At 41.9% G+C, this 15,677-nt stretch overlaps 1 protein-coding gene across 1 annotated transcript; it reads right to left on the minus strand.

The window, feature by feature from the left end:
* Positions 1-6,842: 6,842 nt before the first annotated feature.
* Positions 6,843-11,605, minus strand: LOC133402808 (troponin I, fast skeletal muscle-like). The gene is made up of 6 exons (XM_061676970.1): positions 11,596-11,605; positions 10,167-10,206; positions 9,516-9,644; positions 8,673-8,762; positions 8,068-8,241; positions 6,843-6,920 (listed from the first exon to the last, which is right to left on the minus strand). Exons 1-6 carry the CDS (start codon positions 11,601-11,603, stop codon positions 6,843-6,845), a joined length of 519 nt encoding a protein of 172 aa, XP_061532954.1. The 5' UTR covers positions 11,604-11,605.
* Between the last annotated feature and the right edge of the window lie 4,072 nt (positions 11,606-15,677).

A 15,677-nucleotide genomic window follows, 5' to 3' on the forward strand; every position in this document is an offset into this window, starting at 1 on the left:
GTGAACATTTTTTCAAAGTTGTATTAAGTATCATTCATTTTATTATTTTATTTTATTCCTAACTGAACAACACATTTAATAAGCTAAATATAAAAATGTGTTCGATGTAGATGGAATTTTCATTGAATAATTATTTATTGTTTATTTGTTACTTCTTTTTCTTAATGTGTAAATTATGATTATTATTACTCAATTACCCAATTATTTAATTAGATAAATGAAAAGGAAGAAATGAATGAATTCATTTTATTTAATCAGTTTTGTTGGGGGGGGGGGGGGGGGGAACTATTTAACAAATAAAATTGTTAATTTTAATGATGAAGCAATTCATGTCATTTTCAGTTGTATTATTTAATATCTATTTCAAGAACTGAAACAAAATTGCCCTGACGCACCAAAGCAAACACGCGTTGAAAAAAAAAAACAAGTTTGTATTTATTTTTTTTATTTTTTTTTCAAAATAAAGTCAGCAAATGCGAGAAGAAGAAAAACGCCACCGAACCAAAGAAACACTTAACAACACCCAAGGACAAACTCATAACACTCAGACGTGCATGCTGGTTTTTGTGCGAGGCAAAAAAACCAGAAACCTCTTTGAGCCAAGAAGAAGGACGTCGAAGATGAACCGATGAACGTCCTCCTCTTTGACCCGTGACCCAGCAAGTGTTCCCCCTCGGCCCCCCGCACGCCCTCCCGCGCTCATCGCCCGCAATCGACTCCCTGGAATTCCATCTGAAGAGCAAACACAGGCCTCTTTCACGCAGAGAGCCTGCATCAGAGACGTCAAGGGGCAAAAGAAGAGCTAGCGGCTTTCGCACGGAGCCCGGCAGAACGGGACCGTGCCGCAGCGTAAAAGTAACACCGCATTTCAGAAAAACAACATCATAGCAACAGTCAAACACGGTGGTGGTAATGTGATGGTCTAGGGCCGCTTTGCTCCTTCAGGACCTGGACAACTTGCTGTGATTGATGGAACCATGAATTCTGCTCTTTAACAGAAAATCCAGAAGCAAAATGTTCGGCCATCAGTTGGTGACCTCAAACTGAAGCGCACTTGGGTTCTGAAGCAGGATAACGGTCCAAAACATACAAACAAGTCAACTTCTGAATGGCTTGAAAAAAAAAAAAAAGGTTTGGAGGTGCCTAATTCAAGTCTGGACTTCAGTCTGATTAAAATGGCGGCATGACCTTCAAAAAGACCTTTCATGCTGGAAAAGCCTCTGGTGTTGCTGAATTCAAACAATTGTGCAAGGACGAGCGGGCCGAAATATCTCCAGAGAGATGTGAAAGACTCGTTGCCGGTTTTCGAAAATGCTTTCTGCTGAGGATGGCAACAACAACAGCAACCCTGAAGTTCCACCATTGAAAGCTAAAAAGTCCACTGAGCTTTCGGGTTGGACCAGACGGGAACAAAGAGACCGCACGCACACACCCGATGAAGCTCCTCCAGAGGGTCTGTGACGTCTTGTCTTCTGCAGCCCGGCAGGCTGACCCGCTTTGGAGTCGCGCGCATTTTCCGCTCGTCGCTCGCGGCTGAGGCGATGTCTAAATGGATGTTTTTCCCAGTGAGATCTGCTTCCCGAAAGCTTTCCGAGCTGCACTTTGCTCTCGGGACGTTTCGATCGGTTCCTCGTTCTGAGCGAGCCACCAGCCGAGTGGAACCTCACACGGCGATGTTGTCTGTCTTCTTCAGCGATGTTCCAATGTGGATGATGGACCACCTCGATGTTGTCGCTGTTCCAACATGTGAGGTCGCTTCTCCGCGTTGTTCTTCTTTGCTCGCATTTTTGAGGGACCTCCTTAAAGTTGCTGTCCATCTTCTCTTGTGACGTTCCAACATTTTGGAGGTGCCTCCTCCATTTTGTTGTCCATCCTTGTGAGGGACCAGACATTCCATATCATCTCAGTGAAAGAACTTTCACTGAGATGATCTGCCAGCAGAACTCGACAAGGACTCACAAGGGGCTTCTGACATCACAGGTGGGTCCTCGTGGTTCTCGTCCACGGTGGCGTGGAGCTTCCTTTATATGTTCTGGTTAATGACGCCATCAGCGTTGGATCATTTGTTTGAGAGCTTCGCACGTCAACAGCAGACCAAAGACGCCCTCTGCTGGCCAAACACGTCATGTCCCTACAAATGAGGCTCCAAGTCCATATGTGTCCTCCTCCAGGGGGCGCTCCAACACCTTACTCGTGACTGCTGGAGTTCTTGTCAAATCTGTCACTGCACAAAAGTGTTTTCTTCTGGAAGCTTCAGAGCCTCGTGCCCTTTGAACTGGGACCCTCCGAGGCCTGACCTGATCCAGATGTGTTGCTTCTGTAACCCCGCATAATCGAACAATTAACCTTTCCAAACGTGCCTGAACCATTTCGGGGGCGTGTCCACATGTGAGGCCATGACAGAGAACAGTCTCGAACCCGCAGCTGACCCATGAAATCCAAACTTGTCAAGGAAATTCATTAGTTTCTCAATCGTTGTGGTTTGTTTGTTTTTGATCCCCAGCACGATAGTTGCACTGAGCAGCATGCAATTCGGTAGGCGCCTCTATTATGATGAGGCCCACAAAAGTCTTCAGAAGCCAAGCCTGAGACACTCCGCAACATGTCCGCCCTATTGGCCAAAATCGCACGATTCGTACTTTGCCTTATGTCGGAATAACTCAGCTCATACATTTTATCGATTGATTGATTGATTTTTTTTCAGCACTCGACGGGCGCGATTAAGCAACATGAAATTTGGTCGGCATGTCTATCATGAGTAGACCCACCAAAAAAAAAGTCTCTCGGACCCAGAGAATCGGAAGTCAGCCATTTTGGTTTGACGCGGCCAATCGTGGGGTCATTTGTCCATTTCCGTAGGGGCGCCTTCAAATGTGAATTTGTCGTCGAGATTTTTTTTCCAATCGGTACCCAAATTTAAATCTGGCGACTCGTCATAAAATGCAAAACATCCGAAGTCAGACTTTTTTTTTTTTTTTTTTTTTTTTTTTTAATTCACCAATTTCACTCAGCAACATGAAATTCAGTAGGCGTGTCTATCATGAGAAGAACCACAGAAGAAGTTGGTCCAATGTTCCATAACAAGGCCGAAGTTCTGCTTGAACACGATCGGACCGCCGGCGGACCGAGTTGTGGTTCTTCTGGGTGTAAAACGTGTTCATAGAGCTCAAATGCGCTGACGGAGGCTGAAGGTCCCGATATAACCTGGCGGTGTCTCCTCACGCCCTCCGTGCTCCTCCGGGGCCCGACAAGAAGGTTAAAGATAGATTGTGCTGGAAACCTTAGAACCTTCCACCCCTGGCAGACCAGCACCGTGTAAGGAGTAACTAAGGAAGTATTATTTATATGCAGTAGCGCTTTTCACAAAGTGCTTCAAATACAGTTCTAAACAGAATACAGTCATGCATATATGCAATACAGAATCCAAATATTTGGAAACTTGCTCGTCAATAGAAGAAAAAACGCTCATCGAAACCAAAAAAATAAACAAAACAAGCTCGTCTCACTGAGTGCCTGCTTGAACAAATGCAAACGTGCGCGAACGCACGCCTGCTTTCCTGCTTTTCCTTCTGTCCACCCGCAGAGGAGATCCACCATCTCAGGGATTTGGTTCCTGAGGCCGCATTCACAAAGCTGCCCGAGGGGGGGCGCCGATGAGTCTTTAAGAGTATTTTGAACATGACACCTGAGCTCGCGTGACCTACGAACCGACGTGATCTTGAATGACGATTCGACGCTCCCCGACGCCGGTTCCATGGATCGACACCAAATTGGCCGGACACGTCCATGACAACAAGATGTGCAAAAAAGTCTCAAGGAACCGCACCCGACGTTCAACAGGAAGTCGGCCATTTTGCTCAACACTACATATTTTACGTACAAAGTATGGATATGTACGTTACGCCGTATAAACAACATTTGATGACTTAAGCAACAACAGAATGTTATTTGCGGGATAACAAAACAAATTGCGCTTCACACTTATTTTTCACCCTCTTGACCTTTGACAGATATTCTTATAAGTCATTGATAAGTCATCTTTGTACTTTATTCTTTATTTTCAAGTCTTGCTGCTTTCTTCATTCACGTCTGAGTTGAATTGACATTTTTTTTTTGGTGTACTAAATCATCTTTTCATATTTGATTAGTTTCATATTGGTGGTTATTATAATTGATGATTTCATGAACTAAACCATGTTAGCGATCAACGGGGACTTGTATTATTTTAATAGCTATTATTATTATTATCGTTATTGTCGTTGATGACGATGACGATATGTGAATAGAGGGTTAGATCAATTGAAATGAAGCCAACAATGAAAACGTTATTGTACAGTTTGTGTGAGAATGTGACGACTAAAGTCTTTGTTTCCCCCCCTCGGACGCGAACGCGGAGAATGCGGGCGTGCGTTCTGACCTCATCCTTGACCTGCTTGAGGTCGGACCTGAGGTCGACGGCGGTCTTGCGTTTGCCCCCCCAGCAGCGCCCGCAACGTTCGGCCAGGCGAGCTTCCTTCCGCTCCGCCGACGTTATCTTCTCGCCTACCGGCCAGGTGAACGCGATCCGCGGGATCAGACGCCGGGGACATGTTTAGTTGACATCCATCCATCTTCTGAGCCCCTTCTCCTCACAAGGGTCGCAGGCGTGCCGGAGCCTATCCCAGCTATCGTCGGGCAGGAGGCGGGGTACACCCTGAACTTGCCAGCCAATCGCAGGGCACATACAAACAAACAACCACCCGCGCTCACGTTCACACCTGCGGGCAATTTAGAGTCTTCAATTGACCTAGCGCGCATGTTGTTGGGATGTGAGAGGAAACCGGAGTGCCCGAAGAAAACCCGCGCAGGCACGGGGAGAACATGCAAACTCCACACGGGCGGGGTCGGGGATTAAACCCCGGTCCTCAGAACTGCGAGGCAGACGCTCCAACCATTCGCACACAAAATCAAGTTATTTACTGTCGGGTGATGCCATTAAGTAAAAAAAGTGAAGTTCAAAAAAAGATTTGCTTTTATGGTAAATGTTATTTTATTTCATTTGATAAACTTCCAGTGAAGACTGAACGTATTGTGTACAACTATCTTCTTAGAAGTCATTAAAAACAATTAACAACATTAAATGGTATTTAATTGTACTGTCATGTGATGTCCCAAAGTAAAATGCAACTTGTGTTGCATTTCACTTTATTTGATTACTTTTAGAGGAGACCGAGCAATAAAAAGTAAAAAACAAAAACTTGCCACTTCCGTTGCTTTGCTGTCATTTATTTCATTTGAATTTGCTTTCACAAAAGATAAAACATTCAGTATATACCAGCAAAATTAAATGAAATTAAAAATTGCGGCTCGAGGTCTTTTTTTTTTTTCCCCTCCCTGTCAAAACAGAAACAAAATTCAATAATTCATCATCTTGCTCAGTGCTTATCGGGACCACAAAATCTCTTTGAATGAAGGACCCGAAAAACTCGATAATGTTTTGCATTCATCAAATTGCAGCCGTGATGAATGTGTCATTTGTAGTTCTTTCCAGAATATTCCAAGTCATCAGGCTGTCTCCGAGGAGAGAGAACGCATCCAATTCTTCTGGACGTGCCATCTCCAACCACCGGGTCAGCGGGTCAGCGGGTCACCGGGTCGCCAGGTCACAGGCCATTTGGTGACGAGCCAAATTTGATCGAGTTTTACTTGAAGAAAGCAGCATCGAGGAGACAATGTTAGTTTGAATGAGGTGAAAGCGGCCGGCGACCTCACCTGAAGGAGGACGACGCTGTGTAGACGCGGACGCGCAACGTCCCGCTTACGGAAGGCCGACGGGCCCGGCCGCCTTCGAGTCCACCTCAGCTCGCCGTCGCCGTCGCCGTCGCCTGGCGATCTTGAACTTGCGTCTTTTGATTTCATTGTAGCATTTCTTATTTCTTGATTATTCCTTTTAAAATTTTAATTTGACTTAACCGTTCATGAGCATATCACGAGTTTACATTTTGAATGAAAACATATTGAATGTTTCTATTTTCCTCTTCATTTGAATGATTTTAAATTTCGACTATGCTTTTCAATTTATTTGTCTTTGAATTAATCTACATTGTAAGGATTCCTGAAATCTTACTGACTGCTTGTTATTTTATCTTCAATTTCAGTGATTACTATTGACATTTTATTTGTGTTTTAAATCATTTGGATTATTATTATTACTATGATTACCGTTATTATTAGTATTTTTTCCACATCCCACGTACGATTGTATTTTCACATTATATTTGTATTATTATCTACATTGAAAATGATTCATGAAATTTTACTGCATACATTTTATTGTATTTTAAAATGTAATCATTACAAGTTATATTGCATTTGAAATCATGTGTATTCCAAATTATTATTATTATTTGTAATTATTGTTGTTGTTTTCATTTGCATGTATTTTTACCCAGTTATGTTTTAATTGTAGTTTTTCCTCCATGTCTGTTCTGTTTTAAGATTTTACTCAGGCCTACTGCATTTTATTTTATATTTTAATGATGAATATTTATATTTTGTTTTTATTTCATATGATTTCATTACTAATTCCCGTGGTTATTATTACTATATTTTTTCAATTATATATATATATTTTTTTTTATTGTTATTTTACAATCTTCACTCTTGTAGTTTTTCCTTCACGTGTCATACGTTTTCCAAATTGAAAACGAGCTTTAAAATAAGCAAACTAAAATGAATGAATGAATGAATCATTTTTACTTTTAAGATGAGCCTGGCCAATAGGAAAAACGTTTGCCGTCCAAATGAGTATAAAAGTTACTTTGTGAACAATTCTTATGTGTCAGGATTTATTTGTTTTGTTTCTAGGAGGTCTCAAACATCTTCTTCCTGTCGGCCTTGTCCTCGATGTTCTTGCGCCAGTCTCCGACGGCCTCTGTGGGCTGAAGCGGACAACGACGCAGCGCACGCGTTAGCGTTAGCATGAGCAGGCTAACCTGAGCTCACGTCTTCATGGCGTGTGACTCATTTCATTACTTTCGATGTCATTTGCACTCGTGTCAGCTGTTTTTCACTAAATTGAAACCGAATCAAGACTGCAGTCAACTGAATACGAACTGAACTCAATCAAATCGGGTCACGTCAAATCGAACCTACTCTGAAGTCAACTTGGTTCAACTGAATCGAGGCCACAAAGAACTAAATTGAATCTTAACTGAGTGAAATCGAACCGAACCAAGTCAGAATTGGATTGAACCAAGCGGAATCGAACGTAGTGGAATCTATTCTGAAGTGAACTCGGTCTTGTATCAAATGCAATCGAACTGAACTGAGCCGCACAAAACTGTGGTGAATCTCAACTCGAGCTCATCGAATAAAATCAACCCAAATTGAGCCTAACTGAATTCAACTGAACAGAGTCAAACCACACAAGACTGAATCGAATTGAATCGGTTTTGGAACCATTGTATACTGAAGTAAGATGAGCCAAACTGAATCGAACATAACAGAACTGATTCAAATGAAATTCAATCAAATTGAATGTATTCCCATTAAAATAAACCATACAGGACTGTATTAAATTTAAACTGAAATCCATTGTTATCTGAAGTGAACTTAGTCAGATTAAAATCAAATCGGACTGCAAACCCATTTTGGGTTCTCAATACACTAAGTCAGTACACTTTTAGTAAGCTAAAATCAATTTTAATTTTGAGTTTTGTTAATCTAATCGAATCGACTGCACCAAACCACATTTTACTTATAAGTAAACTGAACCGATATCCTTTGAAATGATTTTGGACCAATTATAAATTTAACTTATATATATATATATATATATATATATATATATATATATAGGCTGAATCGAACACAGAACCAATTTTGAAACCAATGGAATGAAATCAAATAAAATTGAATGAAACGATTCTGAATTGTTTCCAATGAAACAATATCAAAAGGGATTGGAGTAAATCAAACAGAACCAACTCAATTGGTTAACTGAACTGGCTCATTGGTACAAGAGGACTTGTTGGTGTTGTAAATGTTTGGCAATGACTTCTGGTTCTGGTCGGGTTCTTGACTCACCTCCTCCTTGATCTCTTTCTTGACCTGCTTGAGGTTGGACCTGAGGTCGATGGTGGTCTTGTGTTTCCCCCCCAGCAGCGCCTGCAACATGGCGTCGGCCGACATGCGCACCTTCTTCAGCGCCGGCTTCTTCACGCCCGCCAGTTCCACCACCTTCAGCTTCAGGTCCTGGATCTGATCCGAAAGACGGCCAGACGTCGAATGACTTTTCGACATCTTCACAGTCAACACGCTCTGTTTCGTTGATTACGGTGGTGCCTTGACTTACAAGTTTAATTCCTTCTGTAATATGTGACATCTAGACCACACCCCTTAAAGGCACATGTCAACATACAAATACTACAGTGTGTGTGTGTGAGAGACTTTCGGATGAATTATGCTTCATAAAAACAGTTTATCGCTTTACAATTTTTTAAAAATATGTTTAATTGTGTTATATATATATATATATATATATATATATATATATATATATATATATATATATATATATATATTGTACAATGCGGTACAATTTTTCCTCATTAAAAACCACAGAAAACTGTGGTGGTTTGGCTGTAACGGATTCATCAACGTTGACATTTTTTTCCAAGAACAATATTCACCTCAACGTCGATCTTCAACACTTTGGATTCGATGTCATAGCGGGCGTCGTCGATCTTGTCGATGGTCGACTGAAGCTTCTTGCAGATATCCTGCCCGTAAACAAATCAAATCACGTGCTAACAAAATAAACACAAACATAAACTCAGCATTATTTTACCATGATGAGAACTTTGAACGCAACTGTAAATCCACTTCAATGCTAATGCTAGCAGGCCAAAGAACATGCTAGCATTGTTTTGCAGGGTCTCCATTTGTTATCTGTTATCAGGCAAAGGCTTGAGAAAATGCTAACACTAGTTAGAATCTTAGGAAGCTAATGGTCACGACATGGCTACCGCTGTTCCTCAGGTTCTCCGTTTGCGTTCAGCATTTTTGCAGGCTGAGCCTCATGAACATTTATGAATACAACATTTTCGCATTTGGCCAGTTAGCAGTCTAGCACTAACAAAAATGCTAACACTACATAGCATCTTAGCGGGCAAACAATTATGACTATGAATGGGCGAGTACCGATAGCGGGTATCCATATAAGGATGATAGCGACCAAGAGTGAATACTCGTACTGGTATCGTTATAAAAAAAAAGTGCTATTGAAAATCCCTACTTATGACAATGCAGATACGCTTTTCCAGGTTCCCCATTTGTGTTTAGCGTACAAGCAGGCTAATGCTAATAATGAAGCTAACATTGTTTCGCATGTCCTCCTACCAGGCTAAGGCTAACACGTTTGTGTTTTTTTTCCCCATCCACATTTGGCATTTTAGAACACGTGTAAGTGTTGTATTTTATTTTTTTAACAGCAATGTTATTGGACAGCAGCAAGGAGGCGGGGCTTATCTCACCACCAGGCTGGCCATGTCCCCGCTGAGGTTGGGCTTGGGGCACATCTCGGCCATGTGGGCCTCCTTGGCCGCCTCGAGGTCTTTCTTCTCCTGCTCGATCCAGTTGGCTGCGATCTGAAGCATCAAACTCTGCAGGAGGGAGGGGAGGGGGTGTCACAGCCAATGAAATTCACCCCTGTCATTAGCATCATTAGCAAGGCTAGCATCATGACAATCGGTAGCATCGTTTGCCTCGATACCATCGTTAGCATTGTTAGCGTCATAACTGTCGGTAACATTCATTCATTCATCGTGCTGGAGCGGGTCTCTCCGAGCGACACCCCGAACCGGTCGCCAGCCAATCGCCTGGCACATAAAAACAAACAACCATTCACTCACATTCACAGCTGCGGGCAATTTAGAGTCTTCAATCAACCTACCACGCATGTTTTTGGGATGTGGGAGGAAACCGGAGTGCCCGGAGAAAAGCCGCGCAGGCACGGGGAGAACATGCAAACGCCACACACTGGCGGGGCCGGGATTTGAACCCCGGTCCTCAGTACTGTGAGGCATGACGTGCTAACCGGTCGCCGGCCGCGCCGCCTGTCGGTAGCATCATGACCACTATTAGCATAATTCGCATCGGTAGCATCGTTAGCGGCGCCAGCTCACCTTCAGATGATGGCGGCGACTCGACGTCATCTTCTTTGCCCTGCAACATGAAGTCGTAATGAGCTGAAATTTGCCTCATGCTGACAGTTTGCCATAGCATCAGTGTACTGTGAAAAGCACGTTCCGCTCATTTCTTCTCTCTTATCCATTTATATTTTCTATCCGTAAAGCAACATTTTTGGGGGGATTAAACGAAATTGGAGATGCATTTTTTCCCCCCAAATAGCTTAGCTTTTAGCATAACAAAAAAAACACTAACTTTGATGAGAATGAACAACATACTATAGCTAAAAAAAATATATCAAATAAAAAAATATTTTTTATGAACTTATAAGAAAATGTTTTAACTGTTACTAAAAGGGATTTTATCATAATTATTTTTTTAAAAGACTTTTTTTGTTTTTTGTTTTATAAGTACGGTAACACACCCCTTCCGTTGCAATGGTTAAGTTCCTGACGTCCCCGCCATATGGAAATAAGCTAGCGTGTTTTAATAGCATTCACAGCATTAAAGAAGATGATAAGGTCTTTAAACACAGTTTCAAAACAACACAAAAACATTGAAGCAAAAAATATATTGAGAGCAAAAGCAATGGATTACAGAAAAAATATTGGACAAACAGTATTTAAAAAAATTGAGTAACAACTGTAATAACACAAAAAAATAATTCTGCGATATGAGGCGGACGGCGATTTGTGAAGGGGGTTGACTGTAATAAGGAAGTTTTGATAGCTAAAGTTATTTAAAAGGGTCCTAAAAAAGTTGACTCATTCGAAAGGTTATTAAAAAAGGAAATAAAATACTTCCAAATGTTTTTCTTTTTGAAAACGTCTAAAAAGTAACACATTTTCCAAAGTTGTCAAAAATATGAAATGATGGATTTATAAACTTTAGATCAAAACTTTTACTGAAGTCAATTTGAAAGTATGTCTATTAAATTACAAAAAAAGTGATAAAACCGTGATAAAAAGTTATATAAAAATATTGAAAAAGTTTTAGCGCAATCTACAAAGTTATTAGATGGTTCCCGAATAAAGTTGAAAGTTGTAAAAATAAAGTTATTTTAAGACTGTGCATCACAAGGTATATAAACAATATTTAATAAGCTTCCTAAAGGTTTATTGTGATCAATTTTTTTTAAAGTGATTAAATGTTAATGTTATTTATTTGTAAGAATTATTTTTTAAAATTTTTCTAAAGTTATTTACGTATTCTCAAAAAAGGTTATACAAATCATTATTTAAAAAAAAAAAAGATTTCAAGTTCAAAAAAATGTATAAGAAATAATTTAAATGAATTAATCATTGGTAGTTTTATTAATTCATTATTGTTAGTTTTATTTATTTAAAAAGGTACTTATAGTTAGATATAATTTTGTTATTTACAAAAAGAAGTTAAATGGTCAAGATGGGAGGAATTTTGACTCACTCGGACATGTTGGCCGCTCTCGTTGTTCGCCGTCTGCCTAAAGACAAAAAAACAACAGTAGACAAACTGGCGGCAGGGGGACAGGAAGCCCCGCCCACTTTTGCACCACCTGCACCTGCGACCGCAAAACAGCTAATTCGGGCAGCGCCCCGGGGTGTCAGAAAATTGGCGTGCTGCGAAAGGCCACCGGGACAGCCGGACAACATGGCGTCCAGCACGCGCGCCAAAGCCGTTAACGCCAACAAGCGAACGCATGGCGCGCGCGCACACACACACACACACTCACAAAATACGCGTACACAACAGACACTAACGCCCACACACATACACAAATATACAACATATACGACACTCACACACACACAAACCTGCACATACGCACACGTGCACACTCTCTCACAAACACACGCGTCCTGATTGAAAGGACAAAAAGGTCAATTTGAACACACAAAACAACAAATAGTTGACATTTATGCTCATTAGCAGCGAAAGATGAAAGGACGAATTGTCAAATGGAAACAATAAAAATTCTGACCTGTGAGTGTGCTAACCGTCAGACCGACTGAAGATGACGACGACGATGAAGAGGAGGAAACGGGAAGTAGAGCGTGCGATTAAAAAAAGAAGCGTTTATAGACGCGGGACAGCAAAGTCGGCAATCTGGTCAGCCGCGCCCACCCTCGCGATGGTCACGCGAGCGTGCGGCGGGCGGGGCCACCAAACACCGAGACCCGCCCACCCCCGCTCCCGAACCATTTTCATCCCGCTGACCTAGATAGTTCCGAAAAAAAAAATCAATCAATCAATCAATCAAAAATCACAAGGTGGAAAATAAGTATTTGGTCACCTAGAACCAGCAAGATTTGTGGCTCTCTTCTTGAAGAGGCTCCTCTGTCCTCCACTCGTTATCAGTATGAACGACACCTGTCCACAACCTCAAACAGTCAAGACCAAAGAGCGGTCAAAGGACACCACAAACACAATTGTAGACCTGCATCAGGCTGGGAAGACTGAATCTGCGATAGCTCAGCGGCTCGGTGCCAAGAATTCACCTGTGGGAGCAATTGTCAGAAAATGGAAGACGTACAAGACCACTGATAATCTCCCTCGATCTGGGGTCTCATCCTGTGGAGTCAAAATGATCACAAGAACGGTGAACAAAAATCTCAGAACCACACGGGGGGGGGGGGGGACCGAGTGAATGACCTGCACAGAGCTGGGACCAAAGTAACAAAGGCTACAATCAGTAACACACTTCGCTGCCATGCAGGGACTCAAATTCTGCAGCGCCAGGCGTGCCCCCCCCCCTGCTTCAGCCAGTACGTGTCCAGGCCCGTCTGAAGTTTGCTCGAGAGTATTTGGATGATCCAGAAGAGGATTGGACGGCACCAACAGGATGAGAAAACTTTCTCAAATACGCTGGAAAATTCTCCAGCGTGACGCGGCGGACCGAAACACGACGATGTCGTCCTCTTACCGGGAGCGAGGCCCGATCTCCGCCGAGGTCCGGCGCGGGCCACGTGCGCCGCCAAGCGGCGTCGGCGGCGATCTGCAGACGCAAAGCAACGAGACATTGAATCATTCTTGCTTCTTGCCATCATGTTGCGCTTTCAATTTTATATTTAAGACCGTGTCGTGAATTTTGAGATTTCTCTGTGTGTACAAGATTGGAGATCAACTTGCAAAGACTGACAGCCATTATTAGAACTACTAGTTCTCAACTGTGGAGCTCTTCCAATCCAGTTATTTTCATCTCATCTCAGGAAAAAATAACACCGCACGGTTGCATCTGGTGCCAAACTTTGCGTCACCTGCTGAATCAGAATCTGAATCATCTTTATTTGCCAAGTAGAACTCAGACCAGTGGAGGAATAAATGGCTACAATTTGTTTGGAGAGGAATTCCCAAGCATTTCGGAACCACAATTGTGACCGCATGCGACCATAAAGTCATTTTTCACCATTTCGGGTTTCCTGATTTGTGTGTGCGCCTAAAACGCTCTTTGGAGTCCGCCGTGAGTTGAGAACTTGAGCGCCTTCGTTCGCATCAGCGTTCTTTGGGCACATATGCGACATGCGACGCGCAGTTAGCTAGCTCGCTATGGCTACACCCCTCGGCGCGGCCGCTTTAGAGCGCCTCGTTGTGGTCAGTTGACAGTTAAGCGGGGGCGTGGTTTCAGAACTTTCAGCGGACACGCCCGCAGCGTTTGAAAGCGAAGCAAACGGACTGATTTTTCTCCATTTTGATATTTATGATTTATAGGAATGTAATATTTGTCATTGTTGGTCTGTGGACTTTGTCGTTGGCTTGTGTGACAAACGTGCACAGTTTTGCGATGCGAGCTAATCCTGGCTCAGGTTCAAAGGTCACTGAGCACATTTACGAGGTCGCGTGACCTCACGGGAGAACGGACGACGACTCCAGCGACCAAACGCCGCAATTTTTGCAAGATGCTTTTAACGTCACGCCTCCCAACGCTCTGCTGTGCGAGCGAGCGCCATTGACTTTTTGGATTATTTTTACGTATACTGCTATTTCGTCTCTCAGCACGTCACTCGACTGGCGTCGTTGCCGTTTGACGGTGCGCCGCACGCGCGTAGTCACTTATCAGCGCTAATTTGGAATTCACGTGACTTCGATTTCAAAAGTAATGGGACACAACTCGTGTGAAAGACAGAGGTGATTTTTTTCCTGACAGACTCCATCCAACATTTTAGTAAAAATCTTATGAGATGAAAGTCTTTTTTTTTTTTTTGTTAAAGAAAAAAACTCAAACTTTACAAGATTTGTTTTCTCTTTTTATCTTAGTTTTGGGGGGGGGGGCAGCCATTGAAATCATGTCCTTTTTATGATTTAAAAAGTAAAAATTGTACATAATGAAATGCCACAGATTCCAAATGCGGAAGACGGCTGAAAGGTTGGGATTACAATTTGAATAATAACGTGAATGTCATGCGCGTGATTCGGATTTGGATGATGTGAGGTGACTGCGCAGTTGAATGCGCATCTCACAAATTAAGTCAGTAATTAATTAAGTAACAAATTACATGTAAGGACATTAAATCACAACATGGACATAATTGTAATCCATTACATTGGAGGCTGAAAACGTGCGATTAATTCACGGATTAATTTGGAAAATTTTCCATGATTACAATTTGAATTGCATTTGAAAAATCGCTGCAAAAGCTCGGAAAATGTTTCACATCACTTCCTCCCTGCTAACGTCGACGCTTGCGATTGGCTTCCGATCCATTAAAAAATTACATTAGAAGGGGTATGAATGAGTCAAAATAAAGCAAAAATATTCATAATAATAGATACAACAGTGTGGATGACGAAAGAATACATTTAAAAAGTATAAGAAAAGACGTACCTTTAAACAGCGTCCACGAGGTCTGATGAATGCTCATAAAATGTGCAACTCAATCATGTTTGCTTTTGAAACCCTTTAAATGGTTTCAAAGAAAATTAATTCAGGTATTCGACGTTCTTTTTTTAAAAATAAAAAACAAAACAAAACAATTGGAAGCATCGATATGAATGGAACGGTTGCTGGTTAACACGTGACGTCATGACGACAAACAGGAAGTGCTCTCGCGACATCGTGTGGTCAAAATGACAACAGCACGCACTGACACAAAACATGACGTCACATGTTGGCTGGCGTCATACGTATTGAAAAACCTTCATGACGACATTACACTAACGCTCACTGGACACAATATTAGGTACAGCTTTGTCATGACCCCAAAATATTAGAAATATGCAATGCAAGCACAATTGCTAACATAGTTTTTATAAAAGTGAAAATTAAAAAAAAGGCAATATTTGGATATGGATGGTGTCCCTAATGAAGTGGCCACTGAGCGTATGTTTTAAGTGTGGTTTTCTTTCGATATCCTGATCAGAGAATTTGTCACCAAATCCAAGGCAATCAAAAACGACTCTTCACTCATACAAATTCCAAACAACATATTTGCTATTTGAGTTTGGAAAATGAAATGACATATTATTTTCATCCAGCTTTTTTTGAAGCAAGAGGAAGTTATCGTCGCCGTCAAACGCATCCCGCTTTCGTG

The sequence above is a fragment of the Phycodurus eques genome, chromosome 5 (genome assembly GCF_024500275.1).
Source record: "Phycodurus eques isolate BA_2022a chromosome 5, UOR_Pequ_1.1, whole genome shotgun sequence".
NCBI lineage: Eukaryota > Metazoa > Chordata > Actinopteri > Syngnathiformes > Syngnathidae > Phycodurus > Phycodurus eques.

What these genes read in the sequence shown, in the direction of transcription:
- LOC133402808 (XM_061676970.1), bottom strand. An exon ending in GTCGCCGCCATCATCTGAAG is followed by an intron (nt 9,645 to 10,166) that starts GTGAGCTGGCGC and finishes TCCCTCCTGCAG; the next exon opens with AGTTTGATGCTTCAGATCGC. An exon ending in AGAAAGAGATCAAGGAGGAG is followed by an intron (nt 6,921 to 8,067) that starts GTGAGTCAAGAA and finishes TGTCCGCTTCAG; the next exon opens with CCCACAGAGGCCGTCGGAGA.